Source organism: Lepidochelys kempii, chromosome 15 (genome assembly GCF_965140265.1).
Source record: "Lepidochelys kempii isolate rLepKem1 chromosome 15, rLepKem1.hap2, whole genome shotgun sequence".
Taxonomy (NCBI): Eukaryota; Metazoa; Chordata; order Testudines; family Cheloniidae; genus Lepidochelys; species Lepidochelys kempii.
This window is the reverse complement of record NC_133270.1, coordinates 14,607,886-14,628,661: the sequence shown is the minus strand read 5'-3', so window position 1 is coordinate 14,628,661 and position 20,776 is coordinate 14,607,886. Positions and strand designations below refer to the sequence as shown.

The 20,776-nt window shown below is 40.6% G+C and overlaps 1 protein-coding gene across 2 annotated transcripts in view; it reads left to right on the top strand.

The window, feature by feature from the left end:
- CLTCL1 (clathrin heavy chain like 1) overlaps positions 1–20,451 on the top strand; it is a 61,004-nt gene extending 40,553 nt beyond the window's left edge. The window contains exons 19-32 of one of the 2 annotated variants that reach the window (XM_073312864.1): positions 512–657; positions 1,204–1,387; positions 1,922–2,114; positions 2,648–2,805; positions 2,974–3,138; positions 3,688–3,795; positions 4,203–4,370; positions 4,458–4,607; positions 5,053–5,184; positions 5,636–5,746; positions 6,563–6,733; positions 11,677–11,898; positions 15,548–15,623; positions 17,227–20,451. In XM_073312864.1, coding sequence (XP_073168965.1) covers positions 512–657; positions 1,204–1,387; positions 1,922–2,114; positions 2,648–2,805; positions 2,974–3,138; positions 3,688–3,795; positions 4,203–4,370; positions 4,458–4,607; positions 5,053–5,184; positions 5,636–5,746; positions 6,563–6,733; positions 11,677–11,898; positions 15,548–15,623; positions 17,227–17,342 — 2,100 coding nt within the window. In that variant the 3' untranslated portion in view covers positions 17,343–20,451. Of the gene's footprint in view, positions 1–511; positions 658–1,203; positions 1,388–1,921; positions 2,115–2,647; positions 2,806–2,973; positions 3,139–3,687; positions 3,796–4,202; positions 4,371–4,457; positions 4,608–5,052; positions 5,185–5,635; positions 5,747–6,562; positions 6,734–11,676; positions 11,899–13,457; positions 15,476–15,547; positions 15,624–17,226 lie in introns of those variants that run through there. The other variant, XM_073312865.1, reaches the window with a different exon arrangement.
- The last annotated feature ends 325 nt before the right edge of the window (positions 20,452–20,776 follow it).

Genomic DNA, 20,776 nt, shown 5'->3' with positions numbered 1-20,776 from the left:
AGAACCTGGTGGATCAGACAAATGTTAAGCAGGCTGGATTCAGGCCATATTTTGCCCACCCCGTTCTATAGTGTCCAGAGTGTTTGTTTTCATCACAGACCGGGTCCAGTATAACTAGCACTTGTCTGGTCTCTCTAATGCAATACTAGCTGTAAAAGTAGTTGTATCTATCCCTTAATTTTAATCTTGAATCTTATCTGGGAGACTGCTCATACTGTAAGGCTAGTGTGGTGGTATGCTTTATTAAATGGTTGTGAAATGCCCAGTATCTCACAATAATACTGGTGAATCAATATTTCAATGCCATCTAATTGACAGAATAAAAGGAATCTTTGGTAGCCAGAATCTTCTGACAGTTGCAGTGTTTTAGATTGATGTTTCAGAACCTTGTGAGGTTCCTGACTTAATGTGTGTCCTACCTCAGTGAGCTGATAACCTTGTTTTATGAATCTCTAAATTAAGACTAAGAAAAGCCCTTTCAACTACTCCTTCCAAATATCTTCAAAATTAGGTTGTCCAGACAGCCTTATCTGAAACACAAGATCCTGAAGAGGTTTCTGTTACTGTGAAAGCTTTCATGACTGCTGATCTGCCCAATGAACTAATTGAGCTTCTTGAGAAGATAGTCTTGGACAACTCCGTGTTCAGCGAGCATAGGTAGGTGGAAGATGGTACCCCTTCTGTTGGAAGAAATATTGAAGCGTTTTGTGACATTTTTTAGGTTGTCCCCTAAACTTCTGAAACAGCTGACTGCTCTGCACTCTATACAGTCTTTAAATGGATGTCCTCTTTTTGGGTGTGCAAAATTTGATCTTGCAGCATTAGGTGATGTGTCCTGCTAGAGAAGGTGAGCAGTCACTGAAGTGATAAAATTAAAATGCTTGAATACAACTGAAGTAGTGCAGCCAGTGTACTAATACACTATCAGTTCACGCGTAATAAGAGTTAGCATTCCTTTGTAACAAGTAACTAAATCTTATTGTACTTCTCTCCATTTTGTCTATAAAAACAGGCTAGTCAGTTTTCTATTGCAGGAGAAACAGTAGATGGCTTCAGACAATCTACTAGACTTCTGTGAAACTCACTTTAAAACCTTAATTTAGGACTTTACTGCCTGACAGTGGCATTTTTAGGTCAAATAGTAGGTAGCACCTAATGCCACTTTTTTCTAGATCATTTTTGTCCTGCTTATCCCATTTACAGGAACCTGCAGAATCTTCTGATTCTGACTGCCATTAAAGCTGATCGCACTCGTGTAATGGAGTATATCAATCGTCTGGATAACTATGATGCCCCAGATATTGCAAACATAGCCATCAGTAATGAGCTATATGAAGAAGCCTTTGCTATCTTCAGGAAATTTGATGTTAATACTTCTGCAATACAGGTGAGGTGCAGTCATGGCTACCAGCTCATGCTTCCTACTATGGGTGTACAGTTCATAGAACAGGTGGGGAAAAAACAGGTAAGTAACTCTAGAGTGGCTGGTAGACCTTTCTAGAAAAGTCTAAACTGTACATGTAGATAAAACTACAGTCAACCTACCACCAATGCAATATATTGTAAATATTCTGTGGAAAAAGCTGCTCTTTGAGCACTTGAAAGTTGGGGATGGGGTAAGGGAGACAAATCCTGAATCTGAATATAGGGAACATAACTATTCAGCATCCAAATGAAGTAATTCAGACACCAATCTCTTGGGAGTTTACATGAGTAAATTTAATCAGTGTTGTCTCTGCCCCAAGGACATTTTCACCCTGAAACATAACCACCTATATAGATGAGTTTGAAAGGGCTGCTTTAAATCCAGAATGTGGTTGTTGCTCATCCTCGTGTGGGGACGAGCTCTAGGCATTTGAAGATTGAAGGACTGGATGGTCACACTTAATACTTGGCAACTGTTCTTATCTCAATATCACAGGTGCTGATAGAGCACATTGGCAACCTGGACCGTGCCTATGAATTTGCAGAGAGATGTAATGAACCAGCTGTATGGAGCCAACTGGCCAGAGCACAGCTCCAGAAGGACTTGGTGAAGGAAGCCATTGACTCCTATATCAAGGCTGATGATCCCTCTGCTTACATGGAAGTTGTTCAAGCAGCTAGTAGAAACAGTAAGCTAAGGCCTCATCAGTTCTGTAGTTAGGCATGGCTTGTTAATGAGAATATGGTTTACCAAGTGTAACAAATTCTTGGGGAAATGATTTTAAAGGATTAGCAGTGGGTAGGAGGACTGAGCCAGATTAACAAAGGAGTTCAAAATTAATATAAAAATACTGATTGATATATATGAAGTCTTCAGATCCAGTGTTTCAGCATTGGATCCATTTGTAAGTGCTTTCACTGACTTACATTCTCAAATCTCTCTACATAAAATGAGAACCATAAATACTAATGGCACACAACTCATTCTTGAGTAATCATGATCCAGAAGAGATGATCAGCTCAGGGAATGGTACCTAGTGTAGTTTTGTTTGGATGTGGGATCAGCTAGTCCCAGCTGGGCAGTATGGCTCTTCAGTGTCAGTTTCTGCAGAGTAGCTCACTTCTTAACTGACTGTTCTCTTGAACATAGTTTAGACAATGGGAAATACTTCAGAATGAAAGGAGTGGAATGGGAAACTTTTTTTTTTCTCCTCTATTTAAGATAACTGGGAGGATCTGGTTAAATTCTTGCAAATGGCCAGAAAAAAGGCCAGAGAGTCCTACGTAGAGACTGAACTGATCTTTGCTTTGGCAAAAACCAACCGCCTCTCAGAACTGGAAGAGTTTGTCAGTGGCCCTAACAATGCCCACATTCAGCAGGTATGTCTTATGTTCCTAATAAAATAGGAAGGCCTTTACAAATAGCTTTGTCAGGTCAGAAATTTCCAGATGTGCACTCAAAGGAAACAGGACAGGCTTTCAAAGTTTGCTCATTCCCCTTTCCTGCCCCTATCAGTCCAAGTCGGTTTATTCTGGTTTTCTCTCTAGGTTGGAGATCGCTGCTATGAGGAGGGAATGTATGATGCAGCAAAGTTGCTCTACAACAATGTATCTAACTTTGCCCGCCTGGCATCTACCTTGGTGCATCTTGGAGAGTATCAGGCAGCAGTAGACAGCGGCCGCAAAGCGAACAGCACCAGGACCTGGAAAGAGGTGGTTCATCTTGCCAAAGCTATGTGCTCCTTTTCCCAGAGTGGGGTCATTCATATTCACTTGAAATGGCATCTTATTTCTAAACAAATCTGTGGACTACTAGCCTTCAGAGCACTTGCTGGTCATGTAATGCTGGTTTGCCATGCTTCCAGCTACTAGATCACATCAAGATACTCAAATATGCTTTCTCAATATTACTCTTCCATGTGACCAACTTCTTAGTTGATATGTTACGCAATCACAAATAGGAGATGAGGTTTCGCAAGAGCAATATGTACAAGATATGGTCCACACTTTGCCAGTCAAAGCCTCAATGGCCATTTTAGAACCTTTGTTTTAAATGGGATAATTCTTACTCCTAATGGCGTATTTTAATTGGTACTGCTTCCAGTCTCTACTTTCAAGCCCCTTGATTATTTGTCCTACATCTGATAGTGTCCTTTGATTTAATGTATAGAAGGAACCCTTTTTAGTCTTGCAGTTATCTGATTCATTTTGGGTAATGTGGTGTCTAATGTCAGTATGACTAAAATCTTCTCTTTGTTACAGGTGTGCTTTGCATGTGTGGATGGAAAGGAGTTCCGCCTAGCACAGATCTGCGGCTTGCACATAGTAATCCATGCAGATGAGCTTGAAGAGCTGATTAGCTATTACCAGGTTAGATTGTTTTAATGATCTAAGGGAATAATTGCTCCCAATTTTGCAGGATTTGTTAATATTGTGTTCCTTAAAATCAGAGATGGCAGCAACTACACTACCCTCAACAGTGCCATGGTAACAGTTGTCATTCCCAGTACTTTAACAAATCTTTTCAAGGATTTTTTTAATCACTAGTGAAACAAGCTCATTTTAAACAGGGAGCTGGGTTTAAACTGGAGAGCATCTTCACTGTGCAATGGAGTAAGTAAAAAGGTCAGTACTTCTCAAACTTCAACTTGGTAACCCCTGTCTCAAACTTAAAACTTCAAATCACTGTTCCTGCTATGTTGTCCCCTACTGTGCTGCTAAGAGATCTTTGAAAAGGGATGATGTTCAACCAATAACATTGGCCATCTTCATCTTAGGATCGCGGCTACTTTGAAGAACTGATTGCCCTCTTGGAAGCAGCTTTGGGCCTGGAGCGTGCTCACATGGGAATGTTCACAGAACTTGCCATCTTGTACTCCAAATTCAAACCTCAGAAGATGAGGGAACATCTGGAGCTCTTCTGGTCCAGAGTCAACATTCCAAAGGTAGGTATCTTGCTGCATTAAACTGTTATGCATCTAGGCAAGTGTTGAGCAACATGCAATTCCTAATTATCCTTTTCCTATCCCTAGGTGCTCAGAGCAGCAGAACAAGCTCATCTCTGGGGAGAACTGGTCTTCCTTTATGACAAGTATGAAGAGTATGACAATGCAATAATTACAATGATGAACCATCCCACTGATGCCTGGAAAGAAGGGCAGTTCAAAGACATAATTGCTAAGGTAAATAGCTGATCTAATTACTGGACTTTTTGTGAAAATTGTTACTACGAAGCAAAAATTGAAGTGATAAGAGCTTTAATCTTACTTGAACCTTCTAGCTGTATCTGTTCAACAAACTCCTGAAATAAGCAGGAAGCTGCTGAGCTCTCTTCTTCTGGGCTTCCTGTGCCTAGCTCCTCTCCCCACCCCCCCCACACATTAGGATCTGAATCTTGTACAGATTCTTGGAATCGGGTAGAGCAGGAAGCTGACAAGTACTAGCCATCTAAGTGAGAAGTTTGCTTTCATATTGTAGTTGTGTACATGGCCAGCACTCAAACAGAAATCTGACATTTAGACTTTGCAGAGTTGACACTTTTATCTGATATTTCAGTTTCCCTGCAATATAGTTAAACTTTCAGATGCAGAGGCAGCCTTTGATCAAATCAGTGTTTTCCCTATCCAGGTGGCCAATGTGGAACTGTATTACAAAGCCCTGCAGTTCTATTTGGACTACAAACCTCTGTTGATCAATGATCTTCTGCTCGTATTATCTCCACGGCTGGATCATACCAGGACAGTCGGCTTTTTCTCAAAGGTGAGCTATAGTCGTCATAAATGGATCAGGTATAGAAACTAAACTCTGTGTTCCTCAGGATTTCTTAGTGCATTCTTGTCCTTGCCCTCAGATGAAGACTTCGGGGTCTGGAAGATGTATCCGCCTCTTGCAGTAGCAAGCATGCTGCTACTGCTCATCAAATCACTTGGAATAGGGCTGTTCCACAGTCTGTGTAGGCCACATGGTTATGGGAAATGGGTCCAAATATCTTCTGTAAATTTAAATCCTGACTGTCTAGCTCTTCTATGCCAGCAATTAAAGGATAAAATTGGCCTAATATCTGAGCCACTGGCAGCTGTACTAGACTTTTTTTGGGCTGGCTTAAAACCAGTCTAGTGCTAAACTGGAGAGCCCGCCTCTCTAGAGTATTTCATTTCCTTCAAAGCAGTACTCTTAATCTAACATGTTCTTACTGCTATTCTGCTTCCAGGTTAATCAGCTGCCTCTAGTAAAGCCTTACCTGCGTTCAGTCCAGAACCACAACAACAAAGGAGTCAATGAGGCTCTAAACAATCTTCTGACAGAGGAGGAGGATTATCAGGTGAGTCTCCCATACAGTTGAGTTACAGCAGGTCTACAACACCTTTGTGTGCAAATTTACTCTCCTTTCTCTTTACATGCCTGCTCTTTGTTAATCAGCCACGTTTTGTACATTGTAAGAATTATTCACCCTGGTCTCAAACTGACTTGATTGAAAGGTATTGGCTGGAATGTAAAGGGGACGGGGTAAGTCCACCTCTTCTGGAGGAATAGCAGCCATGGCCAAATATATTTCAAGGGTTGGGATGAGGTAAATGCTCTCTACATGTGATAAGTAGAAATACCCTACAACACTTCTCACATAAATAGCAGATTCCTTCTAAAGTTACTTCTCTCTAGACAGCATTAGAATAGAGTTGTTACATCTTGGCACACTATGTGTGTGCTGCTGTATGGGGGTCTAGTTAAAAAGAAAACACCTTGTGTATGTGACAGGTTGCAGGCTTCTGTGTCAAGTGGACTAGGGAGACAGACCAGTTACTTAAGTCTGCGTAACTTGTCCACTGCTAATGGGACACTTAACACTTGTATCAGTTTTTCTGTACTTCAGTAATCCCTTTAGGCAAAACCAGCATCATGGCTTTCTTTAAGCTTGGGGGACTGACTCCTTTGGAGCAAATGCCTCTCTTTAGAAATTTTCTAATCTGAACAGCTAGAATGCAGCCATGTCCATACTGTAGTAACCTAGAACTAGCAGCCCCCAAAACCGAAGTTAATTCATGCTAGCCATACTTCTCTAGTTTTTTTTTGTTGTTGTTTCTCCAGTGGTGGTCAAACACTTGCTGTTCTGATAGCTAACAGAATTTTTCTCTAATAGGGGTTGAGAGCATCTATTGATGCATATGATAACTTTGATAACATCACACTAGCTCAGCGCTTGGAGAAACATGAGTTGATTGAATTTAGGCGTATCGCAGCCTACTTGTACAAGGGTAATAATCGTTGGAAACAGAGTGTGGAGCTCTGTAAGAAGGATCGTCTCTACAAGGTCAGTTAACATTGAACATTTCCCTTTTTTAATGGTATGGAAGAGGTTATTCTAAAAGGCACCTCCAAACTAAGCAGCAGTGAGCTTTCTGCACTGTCACTGTAGCATGGATTGCACCTGCCTTTGCAAAATTCCTACAAATTTAGGATTAGAACTAATCTAAGAGGCCATGTCAATAAAACTAAATTCCTTTTCACACACCTGACTTTTTTTCATAGGTGGTTATCTTGTAACAAACTAGTGCTGATTAGGATGCTCACTTGACAGGAGTACACTTTCTGTGTTTACCAAAAAAAAATCTTGTAAAATTATACTTCAGATGGGGAGCCCTGATGTAGTTGAATCAGTGTGCCATTACTGAGGCTCTAGCCGCCATTAAAACTTAAGTACAAAACAGTATGTGATGTGGATGGTTATATTAAGTGGAGGTACAGCACAAGCACTGTATGTACCTGAAGCAAAAAACACTAGTTTGTCTCATATGCACAAGTCTGAACACACCTTTGTCTTCTGAGACTTGAACCCAAGATGGAACTAATGGCTCTGCCTTTGCCAACCTCTTTGGGGCAGGACATTGTAGAGGGAAGCACTTGAAGGCCCTGTAAACCTACCAACCATAATGACAGGTTAGACTAAGCCACTTCTGATTTTTGTGTTGAAGACTCTCTAATAGTGACTTTGCATATTGGCATCATCCCTATTTTAAAATGTCAGTACAAAGACTGCACTCAGATGCCAGAAACTAAAGCTTACTGCTTTTTTAAAACACCTTACTCGCACCCATACACAATCTGTCTAGGACAGAGACCTCTGTGACTGGTTCAATCACAGAAACCCCCTTGGATCTGCACTTGATGTGATGAGACTACCTCTGAGCCAGTTTTCTCTGCCAGTTTGGGCCTCCAGAACCATGCCTTGTCGAACCAGACACCAGTCTGCTCCAACACAGACCCAGGGTCTGAACCACATGCCCCAAAGCTGCAGACTTAACTGAAAACAGCTGAAGTGCTCCTGTCTCCAGCACCCAGACACCCAGCTCCCAGTGGGATCCAAACCCCAAATGTATTTCTCTGTATAAAGCTTATACAGGGTAAACTCATAAATTGTCCATCCTCTAGAACACAGATACAGAGATACACAGCTATTTGCTCCCCCAGGTATGTATTACCTACTCTGGGTTAGTTAATAAAATCACTTTTGCTAAATATAAAAAGTAGGATTTAAGTGGTTCCAAGTAAGTTACCAAGCAAAATAAAACACAATAAGAAACTGATTACAGATAAAATCTCACCCTCAGATGTTCAAATAAGCTGCTTTCAGACTAGACTCCTTCCTAGTCCAGGCCCAATCCTTTCCACTGGTAGTTTTTTAGCTCCAGCTCAGGTGGTAACTAGGGGATTTCTCATGACTGGAGCCTCCTTTTTCTGTTCCACTCCCTTTATATAGCTTTGGCACAAGGCAGGAGTTTTGTCTCTGTCCCCACCCCTCCTTTTAAATGGAAAAGCACCAGGTTGAAGATGGATTCCGGTACCAAGCACCCCCAAGCCTTCATTCTTCCTGGCCTGACTCACAGGAAGGCTTGTAAATGGCTGTTTACTTGCAACCAATTGTCCTAGTTGACAGGAGCCATCAAGATTCCAAACCAGCATTAATGGCCCACACTTTGCATAATTACAATAGAACCTCAGTTACTTCATATTTCTAGTTTCAGATACAAGAATGATACATCCTATGCAAATAGGATGACCACAGTCAGTAGATTATAAATTTTTGCCTGAAGCATATTTCAGTTACGTTCTATTCACTCATTAGCATATTTCTATAAAATCCTATAGAGTGCAACATCACAACCTCATTTTTAGTTCTTGGAGGAAGTGTCTTAATCTCATCTGACTTGCTTCCTTTAATGCCAGAAACCAGTATTTATTATTATAAATCCCATTAACTGATGAAAAGTCAAGTTGACAAACAATCTGATTTTTAAAATGGATACTGATAACTCTCTTGCTAATCTATGGTCTATAAGCATATTCTCTGATCCTATGCCAGGTAGAATGGAGCATCTCCATGACCATCTAATGCTTTTGTATAATCATGGACTACCTGGCATCTTGTACATGAAGCTGTGCTGGCCATTCTGGGTTCTCCTGTAAATGCTTTAGTTCAGTGGCTCTCAACCAGGGGTACATGTAATCCTGGGGGTACGCAGAGATCTTCGAGGGGTACATCAACTCATTTAGATATTTTTTGCCTAGTTTTGCAACAGGCTACTAGAAAAGTCAGTACAAACTAAAATTTCATACAGAATGACTTGTTTATGCTACTCAGTATACTATACACTGGAAAATAAGTTCAATACACTGGACCCTCGCTAGAATGCTTGTCAATAGAACACAAATTTGGATATAATGCAGTCATGGACATGGATCCCATATTTAAGTGCCATACAATACGAGTATAGATGCAATGAATCGACTGCTGAGCACTCTCCTGTCGACTCTAATACTCCGACTGCGCATGTGCTCCTTGTTCTGATGGGAGAGCATCAGCTATTAACTTAGCTGAAGTTGCGTATCTTAGATTGACCCCGCGCAGTAGTGTAGACTGCTGTAGGCCGGGAACTCCATACAAATGTAATGTAATAAAAATTTACAGGTACAGTATTTGTCTTTAGAAAGATGACAATGTCAGGCAAAAGGAAGGCTTACTCAGTGCAGGAGAAATGGGACATCATCATTGAATGACTTAGAAATGGTGAAACCCAGACAAAGATTAGCCATCCATGAAAGGTGGACTCGTTAATGCCAATATCACAGCTAAAGAATGCTAACCAGCTTAAAACTTACATTCATAACCTGGATGAAGAGTATGTCCTTCAAAGAAAATGAGCCTGTTTAGCAAATGATGCCAATGTACATGTGGCTTGTGCAAGAACAGCAGAAAGGCATTCCGATCTCTGGTCTGCTCTGTTTATAGAGATGCAAGTGGAAAAATTCGACCGGGAACTTACTGGTGAATTCAGCAATTTTAAGGCAAGTGTAGGTTGGCTATGGAGATTTCAGAGAAGACACAATCTCTCGGATTGCCATTTTGGGAGAAAAATGCTCTGATGCTGATGCCGTGCAGTTGTACCTTGCAAAGGTCAGGAAGTTGTACAGGCAGAGGGTTACTCAGAGGAACAAGTTTACAATGCAGACAAAACAGGAATTTATTATAAAATGTAGCCCGATAAAACCCTGCCTGTCAGAACAGGTGAACGTAAGAAGGGTATAAACAGGCAAAAGATCACCTTACTTTATTTTGCATGAATGCAACAGGAAAGCATAAATTAAAACCATTGTGCATTGGAACGTCTTGCATGCCTCGGTGCTTTCATCATGTAAATGAATTGCCTGCTGTTTTCGTACAAGAACTCCAAAAATTCCTGGATGACCAAAAGATATTTTTGAACAATGGTTCTTCACCAAATTTGTCCCTTCTGTGCAAAAGCATTTGCAGGAAAAACGCTTAGAAGAAAAGGCCAGTCTTTTGCTTGACAACTGTCCAGCACATCCTCCGGCTGAAAGACTCGGAACCCGTGATGGTAGAATCTGGGTTGAATAGTTACCTAAAAACACTACTTCCAAAATCTAGCTGCTTGATCAAGGTGTTGTTGCCATTTTTAAGCAACACTATCAACAGAACTTGGTATGACAAATGATAGTGAGTTGTCTCACTTTTTTCTGAAGTTGACTATAGAAGACTTTTACATTGGTGGTTCCTGGAATTTATTACACACTGAAACAGTAAACCGCTCTTGGATGGTGGGACTGAGTTGTTTGGCCACCTGCTCCTGGAATAAAATGAAGAAAGCAGATCAGTCTGACAAGGGGTTTATAGAGGAGGAAGTTGGAAGAACAGACATGGAGTGGGTGGATGCAGGAGCTGTGCCAGCAACTGTCTGGGCTCAGGGTAACTGTTCTGTCTCAATATAGAGTCCTGGATAAGAGGCTATGATGAAGCAGAAGACTTTTGTCCCGTTGCTGAAAGACTAATGGATGACCAAATTCTTCAGGCAGTATGACTAAACAGTCCAAAAGCTGAAGAATTGGCCTTTGCTGTGGAAGAAGAGGAGGAAGATGAAGTAGGCGTTCCAATGTCAACTGCGACTGTAGCTGGCTTAGACTGCTTTGAGATGGTTCAAGAGGCAAGACGTTGAGCCTATAAAAAAATTATGCAGCTACATAGTCTTTTGCAGTCCACTAAGTGGAAGCAGCACAGCAGCAAGAAACAAAAGCAACTCTCTGACTTTAAGAACTAGACTAGTTTATTGTAATGTCTCCTTTAAATCTCTAAAGCAGATTTTTTTCTCATTTACTGTTTCCTTCAAGTAGGAGTTTATTTTCTAAGGCTTTCTATACTTTATGGATGTGACATTTACTGTGTACAGTAATTTAATTTTAACACTATCCCTGCTATAACGCAGTACTTGGCATGGATCCCATATCCCACATTCTAGCGAGGGTCTGGTGTGTGTGTATATATTCAATCATATTTTATAATATGAGAAAATAAGCTATTTTTCAGTAATAGTGTGTGACTTCTGGTTTTTGATTTTGTAAGCAAGCACTTACCCTCACATCTCAGAAAACAGCCTCCTGAAAGGAGTACAGTAGTCTGGAAAGGTTGAGCCACTGCTTTAGTTTAACTGACATCAGTCAATGATCAATACTGCAGGCATTGACTACTAGTGCACAGAACCAGTGGCCTGAATTTAAAAATACTCACTTGGAAACCAATTACATTAGCCTTTGGCTGATCTTAAGGCAGGAGAATGCCAAAGGCTGCAAACTACCTCACTTGGGGAAACCTGTCTGCAGAATTTGCTGAGGGGGGTGTGTGTGGAATAGTTTTGAGGTGGCCAGGTGGTAACTCTTAAAGTGTATGTGGCATTTCACTTGTAGGATGCCATGCAGTATGCTGCAGAATCCAAAGATGCAGAGCTGGCAGAGAAGCTGCTCCAGTGGTTCCTGGAGGAAGGCAAACAGGAGTGTTTTGCAGCCTCTCTCTTTGCATGCTATGACTTGCTGCACCCGGATGTGGTCCTTGAGCTGGCATGGAGGCATAACATCATGGACTTTGCAATGCCTTATTTCATCCAGGTGATGAGGGAGTACCTTACCAAAGTGAGTATTGCTTCTGTTGAAAGACTCACTACTTTGTGGGGGGGAAAAAAAAAAGTGCTTTGTACTAGTTTCTTGCACGTTTTAGCATTGTCCAAACTGAGCTAGGTAAGACCATGTTCATGGATTGTTGAGATACTGAACTCTGTTCTAGAAAGACCAGTTTGAGGTGGAGGTACATAAACTTCAGCACACCTCAGTGATCATGCTACATAGTACATAATAACCAATCAGAATTAAACCTGATGCTTTGAGGCTATAACTCTTAATTGATAAGACTAAACTGAACTGTTTCTCTAGCTGCTATCTATCCTTCTAGGAACTGTGAATTGAGACTCCGAGCAAAAAGGGCTAATTCTGTGCATGCTGTTTTCTTGAATACAAGGGCAGTCTATTTCTCTGTGGTGTTCCAACCATTTACTTTTGCCTTCCAGCTTTTACATAAAACTACAAGGGTTAGTTTTTTTTCTTAAAACCTAGGCTCAAGAACTTTCAAAATGTGATGTCTCTTACCATGCCTCTGCCTCCTACCAACTTAATTTTAGGATGCCACAGTCATCTTGCCTGAGACCTAACTAGTTCTCTTCATGGGAATAGTGGGGTAGTACTTCGTGAAGTAGCTAGCCTTCTGAAGCCCTCCCACATCAGGAACTATGGGAATACATCTACATAGTCCCATAGGTCTACAACTAAAGAGTCTACAGAATGTTTCAGGCTAATATATACACAGTGGATTCATATTTAACTTTCATTGCCAATCTTGTAAGCTTTCTGCATTCTGCTGAAATTGTAGCATCAGTGTTACTGAGACATTTCAGTAGTTTGGGTCATGTTTGTGTGACATGTCCAGAGGGGAAGGAGCCACTGTCAACATGGATGCAACTTCAGGCTTTATCTCCTTGGGGCAAGAGCCTCAGCTGATGTAAATCATAGTTGCACCACTTCAATAGAGCTATACTGGGGAGGCAGGGGGATCTTGCCCGTAGTAGTCATAGCTATCTGTCTGCAAATATGGAGTTGCTAAATCCCACAGAGTGAAACAAAACTGACTTATCACAAATGTAAAGCTAGAAGAAAATAAGTGCTACTTTCCTGTAGATACTGAGGAGATACATGGCTCCACATCAACACAAGGTGGAAGTCACTTTTCTACCTTCTTAACATGGGTAACGTTTTACTTTACAGTGCACAAATGTGCAAATACTGTCCATGCATGGAAATTCATGATTTAAGTACATGGCAAATACTATATACTGGTGGAGTTGCTGTGGTTTAAGACATGCCATTTACATGATAAATGCAAGTTATATATATGGTAAGTCTGTGTATGCTGTTTAATTACCAAGTAACCTGGCAAAATAAGCTGTCTGCAATTGTAAGTAAGATGTAATATCTAATCCATGTACGTAACTTGTGCACTGTAAAATAGTGACTAAATGATTTTCTGAGCTCTAAATATCTCTTGCCTTTATTGTCCCAATGTTTTGATTGTGGCTTTTTTGCTTCAGATTTGTTTTTTTAATACTCACTTGATAAGTATTCCCTTCTGAACTTTCTTGCAGGTTGATGGGCTGTTTAATAAGGTGACAGTCTGATTTTAAACTTTGTGTTCATTTGTGTCCCTTAATATATAATCCTAGGATTCTTACTGGAACCTAGTTGTAGCTTCTGCCAGAAGAGCAGCATAATCTTTTTGTCTGTTTCCTATTAACTTCTAATGCTGTAGAAAGACAGCTTCTCACATGCAACTTGGGAATCCAGCCAGACTTAGCTCACTTTCAGCTGGGGAAAACTAATCACTGAACACTGTTAATAAGCATTTGGGCTAATGATTCAAAAAAATTTTTTGCCATGAGTCCATCCTTAACTCCGGTCTGATGTACTACATTCTTATTTTTTTGTTGTAGATAGCCCATTATAGGAATCCTGTGACCTTCTGGTTTACTATGCTGCAAGATCAGTTGTGAAGAGGGAGGAAATATCTAGATAACTGATTCCCAAGTGTTCTGCTTTACTCAGGCTACATGTAAACAAGTCTAGCAGCTTACCATACAAAGTAGTATGATCTCTTTAGAGAAGTGATGGCCCCTGACTTGGCAGGACAAAGCTTCCCAGCAGAGACTCTTGTCTGCATGCTCAGAAGCTGCTTTGGACTGATCTTTTGTATGCAAAATCTTCAGGATTTCAGCACAATAGCTTCAAATAAAACTAGGTCTAAGACACTTGCATGTAAGAGTGGGGCAGTGGATTTCTCAAATAAAAAATGAGGTTTAAATAGTAACTTTAAACTGCTGGCTGGATTTACAGGTGACCATTATCTACTAAATGCTAGACTCTCACCCCCCCCCCCCCAAAAAAAAAGTGAAATGTGCATGGTGAGTCTGATGTGCAGTGAAACTAATTTAGTTTGTGGAATTAGAAAATGGGCTTCCTTTACTTAAATTTGATAAATTCTGTACTTCCTATCACATAGGCTGAATACTGTTGCTTCCCTCTAGAGGGAGTAGTATCCACTATTTCTGGATAGATGTTAGTTATGCTGTGGATTGCACTTAAAAAGTTATAAGCATCCATCTTATTTAACAAAGGTCCTATTTTTTCAGTCCCAAGTTGGCAACTCTGAAGGTGTGATACTTCAGTAGGCATCAAATTTGGGGGGGCATGGGTGCTAGCTGACCAGGCCATTCCAGACATGCTTCCTTGTTGTAGCACATGTAAATGAATCTATCGGATAAAAAGGAGTTCCAGAGCAGAGGACCTGCTACTAGGAACTCCTCTCCTTCCTCCCCCCCCACCCCCCTAGAATTCATAGCTAGGGATTTTAGTGCTAGTAGTTTTATTGTGGTGGTAAGCCGTGGCTGTCTAAGATATCAAAGACTAAACTAGGTGTGTATAGAGCAAAATAAAGACTTTGTGCTGTACCTGTAGCTTCAGCCAGTTCCCCCTGTAAGACCACATCAAACTGTCTTCCCATTGAAGTCCTAGGAGATTGCACTGCCATCTAAAAGAAAATAAACTACCTCTAAATTAGTGAGAATATTTTAAAGCAATATACCTATAATATTGGCTCTGTAGCCTATTCCTAAAAGTTATCTGGTGTGCCAATAAATTGTGAACAGAGCTTATTTGCTGTACTAGATCTATTCACTTTACATAAGATACAGCATTGATTAGTCAAACCATGTTTCATGATATATTGTTTCCAGAGGCAAGCATACTGTAGGCGTGTGTTTTCAGAATTTCTAATTGAAGATGTGGTTAGTCAGCAGCTGTCTGCCAGAGAGTTCTTCCTGCAGACTTGACACTGAAGCTCTGAAATGGAAATTGGCAGCTTGTGTTGCTCTCCATCCATTGATAATGTTGTGTCCTGCAAGTGCTACTAAGCATTACACCTGTACTTCAGATAGTGGACTTTGTTGTATTTAGCTAAGCAAATATTGATGCTTATTTCAGAATTAGTCTCCCCTCCTTTTGGGTTTTAGACCCCATGGACAACTTGGAACACACAAGTATGTTCTAATGGCTTCAAAATAAGATTTGCAAGGGCAACCCTTTAAGACTTGAAGCATTTGGTATGAGACCTACCACTAAGAGGTGGCACATAACTTAGGCAAGGCCTTCATACGCCTCTCCTGTTCACTTTATAACATAGGTGGATAAACTTGATGCTTCTGAAAGCCTAAGGAAAGAAGAGGAACAAGTAGCTGAACCCACTCCAATAGTATTTGGTAGGTGAAAGACTTGGTGTCTTATTTTTATTTTATTGCTAGCAAGATATTAACAGTTAGGTCTCCTCATGCTGGGCTTTTGTCACTTTCCTGTGGCCTATCTGTAATATGGATATTCTCCGTCTCCAGTCAACTTGAAGCAGTTTGTCTTCTCCCTGCTAGGGAACACTACTTGGAGCCCTTATCCTGGATAACTGTCTAGTTGTACTTAATATGCTGGAAAGTTTTGTGCAACACTTAAAGTTTAAACACTTGAATGAGTAGCAGTACTTTAGCTGAAACAATCCAACTTGGCTTATTCCACCCTTTACCATACCACTCCTTTAGACAAAGCATAAATCCCAAGTCTTTCAGTGGTGGGGGAAGGGAGAAGGAGCCATTGGGTGAATGCAAATACACATGGCTTTTGGGCTCCCAGAGTCTCTCCTCTGGATTTCCAGAAGAAACTAATTCTTCCTTGTACTTCCTGTCTGATACCTTTCAAAGAGATTGATTTGTCAAGTGGAAAGGCAGACTTCCAAACAGTGAATGGATTTTTTTTAAATGGCCTGGTCAAGAAAGACCTTGTGTTGAGCAGGTAAATGGAGGGTCTCTTTCAGAATGGACTCTGCAGAAGGCTGCTTCATAGGTTGTTCTTGTCACAAGGTAGATTCTGCTCACTAGCACTGACTTGAAGCAGCTCTGAGGCAGGGAAAGCTCTGTGGTCCACTCTCCAATAGAAAGGTTATCACTGAGTTGATTTATCTGCATGAGGCATGTGCGCTATTGGCGTTCAGAAGATGCATTTGCAATCTGTGGTGGTACACGTACACAAGCTGCTGAAAATTCAATAGCTTGAATTGCTTTGGTCAAAAATTTGACCATGCATGAGTCCAACAATATAAATTGTTTTTTGTGTTTCAAGGAATCAATCTGTATTATTGGGAGGCTGTGTAGCTGTTTCAAACTAAATTGATACCCTTAATTTCCCACCCACACCTCCTACCTCACCTTACACTGGCATTGATGGGCAGATAATGTATTTTTCATTACATTGGCGATTTCAAAAACCCAAAATTCTCTTTGGGTCTAACACTTTGACCCAAAACAAGATGCTTTGTTCTGATTTTGAGCATTTTAAACATTTTTTATTTTAAAAAGCAAATTTTGAAACTTTTGGTTTTTCCATTTCTCAACATTTCCTTCTGAAATGTTGAAACGACACTTTCTGTGTTTGGTTTTTATAAATTCTTGTAGGCTTTTTCTAAATGGACACACATTCATGACATGTTTTGGTGTCATTAAGGTTTTTTTATTTTGGTGGGGGTGGGCGTTGGGGGCTTGAAGTCTTAGTCAGAATTTCACCAAGCTCTAGGTACTGTGAATTGCTCTAAATCTGTCTGGCAAGAAAAGCTAATGGCCTGTTTTCACATCATTGTGTCCTCTCCTCCATGGAGGAGGTATAGTTTAGGTTCTTCCATCTTGTTTGTTAGAATACAAATATGCTTGTTAACCAGCTATATAGCCATTCTAAAGTCTGGGCAGTTTAACACCACCTCATCTTTTTTTTTATTCCAGGCATTTGCAAAGCTTTCTTTAAACAAACTCCTTCTTCCCTTTCCAGGCCAGCAGCTAATGTTAACAGCAGGCCCCAGCGCAGTACCTCCCCAGGCCAACTTCCCATATGGATACACAGCTCCAGGATTCACCCAGCCACCTGTTTATGGTTTCAATATGTAACTAGCTCTTTGACAGATCTACAGTCTGTTTTTCTCCCTTCCTGTCCTGCTAACTTCTTGGAGAAGTTTACAATGGTCCTAAAGGCACAGATGACCCCTCGGTTGGTTGAATACTTGCTGTCCCACTCAGTGAGAAGATTTCCAGAGGATACCTGTTACCATTATTTATTGCTATTGTCCAGTTACATTTCAACCTCCAAAGGCAGCTTTTGTTAATTATGTTGCAAGACTCTTGGCTGAAGTCGAGACACTATTTATCTAAAACTCCAAATACAGCAATAACTACTTGGGGCCAGGGGGAAGAGGGAGTGCATGTTCCTTGCTGCAAACCCATTGCCAGCAGTGGTTGTGCTGGGGAATCACCTGGCACCAAGTCGTTAAAGCTTTAAAGTACTGTAGCTGAAGCTACTAAGTAGGTAGCATGGATGTTCAGAATTGAGTTCAGCAGCATCTTACTGGTGGACTGTTAGAAGTTTGCTTAAATCTGACTACCCCATTTCGTTTGCGATGTTGTATGCAAAAAGGAGAATGGGCTATGGAATATTTCTTAAAGTACTCTGCAAATTGTTTGGAGGAACATGGGGGAAATTTTTTGCAGAAAGTTCTTGGGGGTGGGGGGGTAGATTGAGCCTGTTCTGTACCTTCTGGGGTAGGTTTGAGTCTTAATTACTGAAAGAGAATAAATCTGATCATACCGGAGAGCAAGCAAACTTCCCAGATGCTTTTTTCTTTAACAAGGTGGGAGAGCATGTTACTCATTTGACATTAAATGGTACAAAAGGAAATCTCAGCTATATGTATGGCAAGTTAAACGGAGCAGGAATGTGTGTCCGTGGGCTGCCAAAGTACTATGAGCATATGCTAAGGTAACAATGATTCAAAGAGTGCAGTGTCAGGATGGGGAGGGATATAGTGCTAAAATATTTGAGGTAGTGGAAAGGGATATAATCCTGGTTTTGCGCCTTTATTAACTCTGATGCTGGAATTAAGGTTTTCTGCTCCACCATCTTGGGCTGACTCAAATTCCTGACCCTGACTGGCAACTAGAAGCAGTGTCATCTGATCTGATAGGGTTTGGCAAATCTTGGTTTTGCTGTGCTGTAGTATAAATGGCACATCCACCGTTCACCTTTTTCTTTGAGAATGCCAACAGAGCTGTATTCCTTTGTGCCACTCTTCAAATACATATATCATTAACGTTTTATGTACTGAAATTAGATAACAATGTATAATTTATGGTTATGAACTTTGTGCTAATCATGAATATTATAAAAGTCCAATTATAAATGTAAAACTGGTGTACACTGTGGTTGTAGTCTTGATTATTTTTTTGGCAGGGGGAGTTGCATCTACCAACAGTGATGGTACCAAAACGTCAACTGTCAAAGCTAGACTAGGCCTTTGATCACTGCCCTCCCCTCTACATTACCTGCACTGTAGTAGGTCCAGAGCACTTTGGACTAAATACTTACACTGTACTTTCCCCCTATAGATATTCTGAGGAGTGAATGAGGAAAATAAAAGTATCAGGCAGTTCTTCTACCATTTGCAGAGTGTCTTGCAAGTTCCAGGTGAAACTAACTTTTATGCTATGAACACAATGCCCTAAACTTTTTATTCGTCTGGGGTCTCAGCTATATACATTTTAGATGCATTTGTTTATCCATTCACATCTTGGGAACGAACTTAGTCATGGGCTTCATGAAGTGCCCAGCCTAGACTTGCATCCTTTTACTGTACTTCAGTTGTACTGTAGCCTAGCTTAATACTGGACTGTAGTCTTTTGTGGGGCCTTTCCCAAAAGTGGAGCGATGTAAACTAAGCAGAGCTAAGTATAGGAGAAACTCAACCCCTGGAAGCTACCAAAAGAACTAGTAAACGATCCTCTGCTGTAAATCATTCAGTGTATCTTCGAGAACTGCCTCCCCATCACTTCTACACACTCCAGTATTCAAGAACAGAACACAAGGCACACAACTGCCTCCTTCAAAACAGGAGCATGTTAGAGTAGGAAAGCCCTACACCTGCATGTGAAACTAGCAGCCATATTTGGAAAGGCTGAAAGTAATAGACTTTAAGCATTCAAACCATCAATAGCTGCATTTCTCATAAAGGGCTGTTTAAGATGGCTAATGGTATAGGCAAGCTCAAATTCACAACCTTGCTGATAAGGGTACTGTAGGTGTCTTCCCCCCCCCCCCCATTCTAGCACTCTGGTGTTGCACAACCACTGCTCTAACTTGTATATCCCACTTACAGAAAATTGGTATAGGTTAATAAAATATGCTTTCAGTTGCTCATCAGGAACTTGAAGAGGAAACTAGTGCCTTATTGAAGAGTGTCTCCAAGTTATCTGCTCTAATATTCTCCTATAAAGAAGTCTTGCCATCAGCTGTTACTGGATCAATTCTAGGGTGGTGAACAAACCAGATCTCACTTTTCAGTGAAAGCCATCACAAACACTGAATCCTAGAACTAAGTTTTTTAGAAAATTCAGATATACTATAATATAAAAGTGTTTTCTGTCACTGGTCCATATGTGACTTGGCTAGCTCAGGAGAGCAATGATACTGACCTCATCAGGATTACTTGTGTGGAGAAAGGCTTTAGAGTGGGACCCCAGGTTCATATGGTGTATTGATTGTGACAATTGCTGTTTGTAGGATGTCATGGTTTTTGGCTTTGCTTTAGCAGTGGGAGGAAGGAAAGAAGATTTGAAAACCAAATATAGATAGTTGCTATAATCATACTTTGTTTAGGATAGTTTCCCATTAACTTACTATTGGCATAAATATCAGATGAAATGTAGGTAACCAGTGTAGATCATGGGGGGAAGGGAGATGGAGAGAAGAATTCTACTTTTTAAACAAGTACCAAAAACCTGTAAGATTTTCAACTAGTAACGGACTTAAACCTAACTATAGCCTAATTTAGACCTTGGCAGGTATATAAAAATTTGTTTTTCTCTAGCAAGAGCTATGGTACTTTAAGGAACTGAAACAATTGCAGGGAATAAAGCTCCTACCATGCTGCTATGGCAAAAATTTCAGTGCAAGCATCTAAGCCAGAGAACCTTAATTTAAAGGTTTCAAAGTAGCAGCCATGTTAGTCTGTAGTCGCAAAAAGAAAAGGAGTACTTGTGGCATCTTAGAGAAAAACAAATTTATTTGAGCTACATTCCGATGAAGTGAGCTGTAGCTCACGAAAGCTTATGCTCAAATTTGTTAGTCTCTAAGGTGCCACAAGTACTCCGTTTAAAGGGTCTGTAGATGTAAATGAAAGGGGTTATTTCAGTGGCTCTCAACTTTTTTACTGGTGACCCCTTTCACGTACCAAGTCTCTGAGTGAAACCCCCCTTATAAACTAAAAACACTTTTTTTAAAATCTATTTAACACCCTTATAAATGCTGGAGGCAAAGCAGGGTTTGGGGTGGA